At 46.5% G+C, this 11190-nt stretch overlaps 1 protein-coding gene across 3 annotated transcripts in view; it reads right to left on the bottom strand.

The window, feature by feature from the left end:
- Window positions 1-8192, bottom strand: part of MPPED2 (metallophosphoesterase domain containing 2) — a 171930-nt gene extending 163738 nt beyond the window's left edge. The window contains exons 1-2 of one of the 3 annotated variants that reach the window (XM_021684715.1): window positions 8120-8192; window positions 2370-2619 (exon numbers count right to left, since the gene is read on the bottom strand). In XM_021684715.1, the coding sequence (XP_021540390.1) occupies window positions 2370-2497 (128 nt within the window). In that variant the 5' untranslated portion in view covers window positions 2498-2619; window positions 8120-8192. Of the gene's footprint in view, window positions 1-2369; window positions 2620-2753; window positions 2922-6538; window positions 6553-8119 lie in introns of those variants that run through there. The other 2 variants (XM_021684714.1, XM_021684713.1) reach the window with 2 other exon arrangements.
- Between the last annotated feature and the right edge of the window lie 2998 nt (window positions 8193-11190).

The raw sequence follows: 11190 nt of genomic DNA, 5'->3' as shown, positions 1-11190 counted from the left end.
GATGGACTCTGAAAAACAAACTGAGGGTTCTAGAGGGGAGGGGGGTGGGAGGATGGGTTAGCCTGGTGGTGGGTATTGAGGAGGGCACATTCTGCATGGAGCACTGGGTGTTATGCACAAACAATGAATCATGGAACACTACATCTAAAACTGATGCTGTAATGTATGGGGATAATATAAGAATAAAAAAATTAAAAAAAAAAAGAAACAAATGAGAGAGAGATAGAGATAATAATAGTATGGGTTGAAGTAGGGACTAGGGGCATTGTGTTGGGGAGGGGGGCACAGTCAGTTTGGACTGGGAGAGACAGAAGAGGTTTTATAGACGGAGAGAGGGCTGAACTGACTTAAGGCATGTATGAGCAGAGCATAAATGTGCTTCTCACAGCTGAGGTGCTCAGGCAACAGTGAGCCCACCTGTGGCTGGAGCAAAGCATTCAGGCAGAAAGCCCTAGGTAGGTGATGAAGATGAAAAAGGCCAGCTGGACCCAGACCAGGGATGAGTGCTCTACTCCAAGGTGGGAAGTCTAGTGAAGGGCTACACAGCTGTCCAGGCTACCACTGCAAACCTCATTTTGCAAGACTTTTTTTTTTTTTTTTTCCCAAAAAAGGTATATGTAATTTGATCCTTCGATTTTTTCATGGCTAGATCTAAGCAGATTAGTTCTAAGGTTACATGATTTTTTAAATATCTCTGTTTGTTCCCAGTTCACCAATAGAGTCTTAGGGCCGTGAACGAGGGAAGACTTAAGGTGATATTCCATATCAGTCATCTTCCAAGGAATCTGAGGCAAAACATACTTTCTTTTGCCTGAAAGGAAACAGAATTCACAAAGTTCTTTGTGATTCTTTAATACAAAACGTCACACTGGCAGAACAGAGCTAAAGGTATCCCAAGTCCAGCTTGCACAAATTCTATAACATATTTGAAGAAAAAGAAATCATTAGAAGCAGAAGAATAAAAGGAAAATTTGAAATGAACAAGACTTATTGTTCAGAAAAGCCATTTTAACAAAGGAAAATCATATTCACCTTAAAAACTTTTCCTTAAAATCATGTTAACAATCCTTCATAATCATGAATAAATTGTGATTTAAAGAAAGTATAAACTCCTTCAAAATAGTTCAGCACTAACCATTTGCAAGCATTTCTTTCCCTTTTTCTTCTCTTTTTTTTTCCAGAAATCCCAACATAGGTAATTGAGTAGCTCTATAGAATATACTTGTAAAGTAACATCCTAGTATTTACACTAATACCCAGGCAGTCAAGAGAGATCCTTTTGTTTCATTAGTGTTTCTAAATTTGGGGGGGGCAGGGGTGTGTGTGTGTATGTGTGTGAGGGAGGGGGAGGCCCTACTATTTTTTAAATGCTCAAATAAAACAAATACCATAAAAAAGAACTTGTGACTTAGACATGCCCTGAGTTCAGTTTTGCCAGGAATGGAAAAAACAGTCAACAGAGCCCTAACCTCCTTTCTCTCTTGACTATACAATAGTGTTCAAAGAGGTTTAGTCCTACTATGAAAGACTCATGTTAGACATTGGAAGGGTCTAATAGAGAATGAGCACCAGGCATTGAATAAACTAGGGAGATGGTGACCTTTTGCCCCTTGTGCTGAAAGCCCAGCACATCCTGTAGCAGAGGAACAGAAAAAAGCCGGTGTGCATCCAGGTGCTGCAAAATCCTTGCCTCTGGATTTCTCCCACACTCTGTTCCTTAAACAGTCTAAAACTGAAACAGGACTTAAATGGTATTAGCGAGTGAGAGAAAAGTACAATTCCTGGAACCAACTGTTCCACTGTCCCTTAATCCTTTGTTCCCCATATTGTTTGAGTCCTGCAGCACGCAGCACACATTCCACTAGCAACAGGCAAGACAATGGATTTAGCAGCGGCTGGACAATTAGTCCCAATTAGGCCTATTTCCCAGCTGAATGTAAAGGGGTAGTGGGGTGAGGTGTGGGGGGGAAAACTACAGAAATTTTAAAGAAATATTTCATCGTGGAGGCAAACAATACATGTAAAGCAAACTGAACCAGGCGTCAGGAGACTCTGCCAAAAGTCACTGTGTGACACTGGGCAAATACCTTAACCTCTCTGTTGTTACCCACAAAATGCGGGCAACCGACCACCACCCCTTAGATCTGGTGATTCAACGTCAGACTGTGGTTTTCAAAAGTACATTGAAAATCTGAAAAAGTTACACAGATGCAGGGTATTCCTCTGAGCTATATTTGGAAGCACAGATACTCATCTGTTTTATAAATCATATACCTTTTATTCTCCCTGGCAGAAGTCATCAGAGACTTTCTTATTTTATTTCTATTTTCTTGATTGCTAATTTTTTTAAGTTCATGAGTGATACTTACATATGTACATGTGGCGGCTGGAATCTGCTCTGGTTGATATTGTAGTGCGTGAATGCCTGGGTGGGGTTTGAGCTATACTCATCCACCGTTATGGTAACTTTGCCTTGAGAAGGAATCCCATGAGCCATCCTTCCTCCCTTATAGGCATGAGCAATTCACAACTTTCCGGAGCAAAGGATGGACGCAGGCATGGTGTGTTTCAGCCAACCTCTGAACCCAAGGATCTACTCATCAATACCACTGTGCGTTTCTGAAAAAAAAAAAAAAATTATAAAATGAGAACAAAGAAAACGAAGGTGCTCTAAGAAACATCAAATATGACACCTGGACATGAAATGGGCTCAGGAAAAATCTTAATGTGTGTCGTTGCCCCGTGAATACAACCTTCCCCAGCACTCTATCCTGCATGCACTTCAGAGTGGACCCTGCGCTCCATATGACATTGCTGGCTGCTGGCAAATCACTTCAGTGGCGTTCAAACTAAGATTTCCTCTTTAATTATAATTATGGCACTTAACATGAATTACGGAAGGGGCATATCCACAGTTGCCATGGTGTCTAACTATAAATGGTTTGTGCTCGAAGTGGAGAATCTTCCAAACCTTCCCTGCTAATTGGAATGTCTAGTCTGTACAAAGTTGATGTCATAGAATAATGTGAAATCTCAATGCTTAACACAGCCATATAACATGATATCAAATGTAAGTTTAAAATGCTGCACTTATAATAGATACCTGTGTATAGCTATAATACGCACATAATATAGGCACATGTTACATGCAATTTTTTCTTTCACAAGCAGTTCCCCAAATACCCAGGTACTCAACACCTGGTATACATATGTATTCCATTCTGGCCAAGAATCTTATGGTAGGGCAAATCCTTCTTGCTAAATGTAATATGATTTCTTCAAACACTACAGTCACGCGGGGGAAAGTCAAACACATCCAGACTTGGACCACTACTTGGATGCATTCACTACGGCCCCTCTTAGAGCCCAAAGAGAGCACTGAAAGGGGGCATCCATTACGTCTACCACCTCATTCTTGCCTGGTGCTGTGTAATTCTCAGCAGCTGGTTTCATCCTCTCAAAATTTCCACTAGTTTTGATTTTTCTGATAAATGTCAATATATTATTTGCTGCGCTGGGTTGAGAAATGAGGATGTTTATTTTTATGGTAGGTATGCAAAGACTAAGAGAGCAAATCCCTGCACTGAGGCTCTTGGAACTCATCAGTGCAACAAAGAAGAAACGGATAGCACCCTCCTTGAGTAACCCTGGGGTAACCCACGCTCCTTAAGTGTTCTGCATCAGAATATGTTTGCCATGTGCACCATTAAGCTCCAGGAGTCTTAGCTGTTATCTCAAATAAAAATATTTAGAATAATAAGATTAGATTTAAATTTGGCATGAAACACCTTAGATATCAAGCAAAAGGCAGATGGCCTGCCATAGGCCATTTATTTTATTATTTTACAACCCGGGGGTTGTGTAGTCCTCCATATGCTAGCTGGGCTAAGAAATTCCACAGCGTTCTACTCAAATCATTGCCTTCTTCATATTAGCAAAGCAAGCTAAATGACACCCACTTTGCCTTCGTTCCTAATGCACAACGCCACTGCCAAGACATGAATCCCTGGTGTTCTGGCATTTTAAACGAAGTGTCACTTTGGGTTCTCTTTCTTCTTCCTGACTTCATGGGAGGTAGGAGTCCTTTAAGCACTAGTTGATAGACAACCAGGCCAGTAGGATTAACTAAATTAAAATCTTTCCCTGCTCCTTTGATGTAAGATATCTATAAGAACTGCTTACAAATCATAATGTAGCAGTTTTCATACCAAGTTTGCAGCTGTTTCCTTAATTTCCCCCACAATTATATTTTACTGTTATTTTGCATAACAGTAAAACACAACACCTGCTTCAAATTGCAGTCCTGTTCTAAGTACTGTAATTCTCTTTTGAGACACAAAGTACCGAGACACTACTGAAGCGCAAAACTGCATAATTGCGCCATGCTGAAAAGTAAATACAAATGACAACATCTTCCTGTTATAGAAATGACTGTCATTAAAAAGAATGTTAGCCATCAAAGCACAGAGGGAAAAAAAATACACATTTTCAGACTGCGAGAACTTAGTGTTTGCATAAATTAAAGAGTGGTGTAAAAATTACATGGCAATTCTTATGTTCCTGCCATCAAAGTCTATTGTGTGAGATACGCAGCATTAAGAAGCAAAGGAGACAAAATTCATGTCTACGCCACTGTGACCTCTCAATAACGATCTCTGCACTCTGTGTCAGAGAAAGGTTTAAATGTTCCTGGAGTAAACTCACCAATTAAACTAAGCAAAAGAGCCTAGAAATAAAATTTCCACACCTATTATGTAAATATCTATGCAGTGACTTAGAGGAGTTAGGATTAGACCCTCCCATTTGAAGCAGAGAACTTAGAAGGTGATCAGTTCACACTCCTCAATGGTCCAGTCTATCCTAAAGTCCAAGTAGGATTGCCTTTTCTATCAAGTGAACATCTGTGCCTCTTTGCACCTTTGCCCCAGCAAGACAAATAGAACATCTTTTCATCAGCAAGCACAGGCCCCTGTAACTCTGAAGGGCTAAATGGGTGGCTGGCACCTCATTTGAATTCATCTCTACCATGTTCTCTTTCAAATGTTTTATCGAAAGAGTGCACCTGCAGTGTCTACCTCCTTTAATCTGAAGTCCTTTGAAGAAACTGTCGGACTGAGGCAGAGAGCTTCAAAACTTTCACAGGAACCTTTACAGACAAGTCAAGAAAAGGCTTATTTTTTAAAATACTATGTTCACCCCCACTCAGATATTAAACACCAACACATGGAAAAGGTTTTTTTTTTTTTTCTAGCAAACTCTCAAAGAGAGGGGACAATGGCTCCTCCTCTGACCTGAGAAATTTGGAAAAAGCTTGAAACAAGACAGAATGATACACAGCCTAAAACTATCCAGAAGCTGATTTACCTTGCTTCACATATTTAGGCAGTAAAAGCTTCCAAATGTTCAGATTTTCGAGCATCTCATCCTCATTACACTTACATCACTTTTTACATATAATATTTAAAGAGTATTCTTTCAATTTTCATTTTATAATTTCAGCACATTTGCTCCACAAAACAAAGGAACCTGGCACTAAATGCCAGGAATCCTAAAGGAGAATCTAAAAGGGACTGACATTGCCAAATATTCATGCTGGTGCTAGTTTGATTTTCGCCTTAAAAAAAATCGTGTGGGCTCATTTTGCATTTCCTAGACAGCAATAGAGTCTCCTGCCCCTTAAGCTGTGCAACTTGCAATGTTCTTTTTCAGGAATCTAGCTGGAAAACCTTTTAAAGTCTGCTGGCAATGAAAGGATTAAAAGCTGAGGAATTAAATAACTGTCTCCACCTCCTAGACACCAGAAGTCCAATTTACCTAAAGTTTCAAAGCAACAACTCATGACCTCCCTACCCGAGCTCGTTTGGCACAGCCTATGAGAAAGGAGCCCGTGATTTCCTCGTTTAAACAAGGATGCTCATTTTATTCACTAGCCCTGAGAAGATCGCCCGACCGCCTGGCCGGACTTTGGAACTCGCCTGCTCCAACTCCACCAAATTTCGCTCTCTCCTCCCTCTGCCTGCCGCACGGATCGAGTGATTTCTCAACTTACGCCCCTACTCTTTTATGCCCACCTCCAGTTACTCATCCCCGTATCCCGGACCGATGCCTACAAGCCTTCTCAGAGGCTTCTCCGCCAGGGTTTTGAGAGGGATGCACAAAGTTCCACGTGCCTCTGTCCACAGAGCGCCCCCCCCCACTCCCACCGCACTTACACCTGAACTTGTCTCCAGCACTGCGGACACCCGCCTGGCACATTCTTTCAGAGAAAAAGGGCAGGACTTTTCTCCTGCGCCTCTGGCAACGCGTAGAGCCTATATATGGTGGGGCGGGGGGCGCGGAATTCTCCACTTTGGATTGGTTTGTTTGTTTTAAATCTAGGGTGGGCAGTTGGGGGGGGGGTGTCCTTCAGCAACTACACACACACACACACACACACACACACACTCACACACACACACTCGCCCTGCCCTCCCGGCTCACAGCCGGCTCGTCCGGGCTACAGCTCCCCCTTCCTTCCTGGAGCACCAGCTCGCCTTACTCGCTCAGTCCCCCGTTGCCACCACCGTCGCCTCCGCTACTGCCGCCGCTGCTAGCACTGCTGGAGCTGGCGCTCGCGGCCCCGGGCTCCGCCGGGCGCCTGTCTCTCTTTCTCTCCCCCAGCCCCGGATTGATTGATGACCACCGGCGGCCAATGGCTCTGACACCGCGCCATCCTCGCTCGAGCATCACAGCCCCACGCCCCCGACGTCAGCCTCGCGGGCGCACTGGCATCCCCGAACCCTCAGAGCGGAGCCCGCGCCCGGAGCCGCCACCGCCGCCTCCCTGCTCTCTGCCCGGAGCTGCCGGGCTGCTTTCCTGGAGCGGCGGAGAAAGGAAGGGAGGGAGCCAGCGAGCGTTGGAAGGGGGTGTGGAGGCCACGGATTTCCCCCCTCTTTAGAAATCTTTTCTTTCCCTTAAAGTTTTGTTTTTTTCCACCCGGACCTGTTTGTGTTTGTTTGCAGCATCTAAATCAATTACACATTTTGCATGACCCCATTTGCTCTTAATTTGGGGTATGTTGGGGGAGGGAGTTAGTAAATGTTCTATAAATCTACCCCACCGGGGCATCCTTAATTTCTTGCTGGTGGATTCTAACTCCCTCCCCCATCTCCGGAAAAATGCCCCCTTCATCTCCTAGGCCGCAAAACCCCGGAATTCAAAGGCTTTACAAAGATAACCCTGTTCCGTGTAAATAGCAAAGAAACTCCTGCCTCTCTGGAGAAGAAATCGGGCGGCAACGGTTACTTTTTCTCCTCGCTCGTCCCCCCGCCGCCGTGCCCGGGTCGCAGGCTCGCTCCGCAGGCTGCCATCGTGAAGAGACCGGAGGCGGCAGGGGACAGCGAGGTTGGGGCGCGGGGACAGGGTGAGAAAAAGCCCCGCGCGAGAGCTGCGCGCGCGCGGGCGGCCCCGGGGGCGGCCCCGGGGGCGGCCGCGGAGCGCAGCCCAAGCACAAAGCTGCGCAGCGCCTTCCCGGCCACCGCACCTCGCTCGGGCCGCCTCGGGCGCCCGGGGCTCGGGCCAACACAATGCACCCGGGCCTAGGCCGGGGTTGGTTCGAACACATAACCCCGGGACTTTCTAGTAAACAGCTCGCCTAGCCCTCGTCCCCACCCCCATCCCCGCCGCCTGGCTTTCGCTGATGCCCCTCGCGGACACCCCCTTCACCCCTCCTAAGAAATCCCGGCGGAGAAGGGAGCTGGAGGTGGGGACCCGGGGGGGGGGGGGGGCGGGGGCCGGGGGGGGGGGGGGGGAGGGGAAATGAGCAGAGGGGCGAGATGGGGAGTGGGAGGGAGACAGCTCCTGAAAAAGAATTTGCTTTCGCTCCGGCGTAGAAAATACGCCCTCCTCGGGTTCCGAATTGCCCGGGAAGCGCCCGCTCGTGCGAATGTCAGGAGCACCGGGGCAGCCGCGGTCCGCAGCCTCCGAGCCCCTCGCACGCGCCTCTGACAAGGCACCTCTCACCCGGGCTCCGCTTTGTGTGTGCATTTTTTTTTTTCCCTTCCTCTCGCGCGCGGCACCGGGCGCCCGGCCGCCTCCTCCCCCTCCCCCGCCCTCCGCCTCCCTTCCCGGGGCGGATTACCTTTCCCGGGCTGCGCTCCGGGTCCCGGGGATGCCTTCAGCGCCCAACGAGCAGGCGATCCATCGCGGAGCGGCCCGAGCCGGAGGGAGGCGTGCGGGGGGCGCGCGGGGGCGACGAGGGGCGCGGGCGGGCCAGAACCTTCGACCCCGGAGGTCCCGCCGCGGGCTGGGGCGGGGGGCCGGGGGGCGCGGCACGAGAGGGAGGCGGGGGGGAGAAAGGACCCGAGCAGCCTCGATCTGGGGAGAGAGCGAGCGAGGGGGCGAGGAGAGGGAGCGAGGGCGCGGCGAGCCAGAGGGAGCGCGAGCGGTGCAGTGACAGGGACTGCCACTGGGGTCAAAGGAGCACAGCTCCAGGAAGCAGGGCGGCTGAGGCGCCGCTCCGTGCGCGCTCCCCGGCGGGACCCCGCGCCCCCGCGCGCCCCTCCTGCAGCCCGGGCCCGCTCGAACCCCCACCGGCGCCCCGAGGCCCCGGGGTTGCAAGAGGAGGAGGGAGCTGAGGGCGAGGCCGGCAGCCTGCTGGTGCTCTCGGGTCAAGCAGGCAGCAGGAAGCTGAGCCGCAAGTTCATCATCAGGAGTGTGATCAGCGTAAAAATGATAAGGGACTGGGGAGGGGGCGGCTGCGGAGCCCCAGAAAAATAAAGGGAGTTTTCCCTCCAAATGGGCGTCTTCTGCAAAGAGAACACCCAGGCCCCCCCCATCCACCGACCTGCCTGGGGCTCTCTGGAGTCCTGGCACAGCTCCAGGGCGCCGAGCTCGCCGCGGGGGCAAGGGGAGCGGCTTGGGCCCTGGGCTCAAACCGAGGAAGGCGACCCTGGGTCCCCTCCCATCTGCTGAGCTTAGGCTTTCCTGGGGGAGAGCTGTGCTCTCTTTCCTCAAGGCTTTCAACTAGCCAGATACACACACACGCACACACACACCTTTCTCTCTGCAATGTTGTTCCTGAGAAAGAAAAGGCCAATCCAGCTGATAATTTTTTTCACCTCCATGAATTAAGGCAGGTTCAGAATAGGGGAGTGAGGAGGGTCAAAGACTCTTAATTGTTTCCATTTTTGTCTTGGGAGCACATATTCCCCCCACCCCAAAATAAGCACTTCAGAAACATTTTAAAAATTAAAGTTGGTCCTCTGTTTTCTGCTACTTTGGGTAATGGGGAAAAAAGACTTTCAGAATTGTATGCAAACAACATAAGGAAAGGAAAGGCTGCTGAAATGCTAGAAGACAGAAGACAAGGAAGAGAAGGCTTTTAGAAAACTTGGTTGGCAGAGCTGTCTATAAAAGATGAGGTGGCCCTGTGATGTTATGCCATTGTCAGAGCTGAAGGATTTGGACTGCAACCAGATCTAATTCCTTTCTAGGAGTCGGACTCAAAGATCTAGGCATTCTCCAAAGGGAAATCCAATGGATGTGTGTGAGAGAGAGAGTGTGCTAAGTATACTATTTGACAACTGACTAGACATCCTGGCTGAAATTATATCCCCTAAAAATAAAAAGGAGCCATTTCAACCTGGTCTGTGGCCTCTGTGCTGAGACTAATTGGTTTCCAGGGTCTGGGGAGGAAGGGAGAGAGGCTGGTAGGAGCCCCTATAAAAGAAGATCAAACGGAATTCACTTGAAAATATTTCCCTTTTACAATGGGCTTTCCTGGCACTTGAATTTTAAGTAACCTATCTCTTATGCCTGAGCTGAAATGAAGGGAGAGATGGTGTTGCTAATAAATTTATTTTGTTGTACAATATGCCCAGAGTGTCAGTACTTGTCAAATGTTCTGAGATCAAGAGAACAGTGATTCTCCTTGCCCAGCACAAATCACAGCAAGTGGCATTGACATTAAAGATGGCAAAGATGGGGGGAGGGAAGGGGGGAACACCTTTAAATTTTGTTTTTGTTTTCCAGCTTAGCAGCAAACACTGACTAGAATCATGTTGAAGAAATGCTTGGTTTTGTTTCCCTTATTCTGAGTTAGCAGTGCACTCGTCTTAACTAAATGGTTTGAATTTTTTTGACTGATTTGGGCTGATTTAATCAGTTAAAAAAAAAAAAACCCACAAGCCAAATAATTTCTGTGGTTTTTTTCCTTTTTTTTTTTTAATAACTGATAGTCAATCAAAACAGCCAAACTTAAATTCGTACATGAACCTGAATCTATATATGTGCACACAGATAATAAATAATAATGTGTTCTACTTAGTGGCACATTTTACAGGATATTTAATGCTATACAAAACAAGTGGTTGATCCTTTATAAAGTTGATGAAAATTTGTATATCATTCTACTGAGTGGGGAAAAACTGAGGCAAAAAAAAGCTGTTTGAAATTGTAACTTGTAGTGTAGGAAGAAGTCATCCTCTTCTGTGCCCGTGATGATCAATTATCCACTGGGAGAAGTAGTGACCAAGCTGTATTAAGGCTGTGAATTTTTATCTCTATTAGGTTACCAAAATAAAAAAGCCAGAGAAATAGAAATAAATCTAAACAGTAAGTCAGGAACAAAAGGGACTCACTTCTCAAATAATTCTCATTACATTTGAACATATTGTGTTTTGTTAAATCATATTGTCCTTCAATATAGATACCTACACTAAAAGCTTGTTTTAAAATGATTGGATGTGAACCATGTCTGTCCCCTGACATCACCTTTGAAACATCGAGCCTCATTAGAGCAAACTTGAAATGCTATAAGCTGGGACTTCTTTTTTTTTTAAACATAAGTGAGACTGTAAGCTTCATTTTTTTGTCATTGTTAAATTCAATTTTTACTGTTTATAATGGAAAACAAAAGAAGGCTAAAAATAAAATGCCAAGTTTATGATTGCCTTTATGCAAATATTACAAATTTTTCTCTTTAATGGAATGTAAATTTGGACCCTTTCTCCAGTGATTTCATCGAAGGAACTGGCAAATATGCTTCCTGATAGCCTGCTGCAATATCTTTTAAAATATCTTTTCAGAATGCATTTAGGGAAGAAAATGAGAGAGCGGAGCGTGGGAGAACTTTGGATGGAAGCTTGGAAAGTGGATGCTACTTCCCTTGAAAGCTTAATACTTTATTTGGCATTAGCTCTCATTCTCCCT

The sequence above is a fragment of the Neomonachus schauinslandi genome, chromosome 11 (genome assembly GCF_002201575.2).
Source record: "Neomonachus schauinslandi chromosome 11, ASM220157v2, whole genome shotgun sequence".
NCBI classification, from domain to species: domain Eukaryota; kingdom Metazoa; phylum Chordata; class Mammalia; order Carnivora; family Phocidae; genus Neomonachus; species Neomonachus schauinslandi.
Note: the sequence above shows the minus strand (reverse complement) of the source record. Positions and strands in the feature narration are given on the sequence as shown.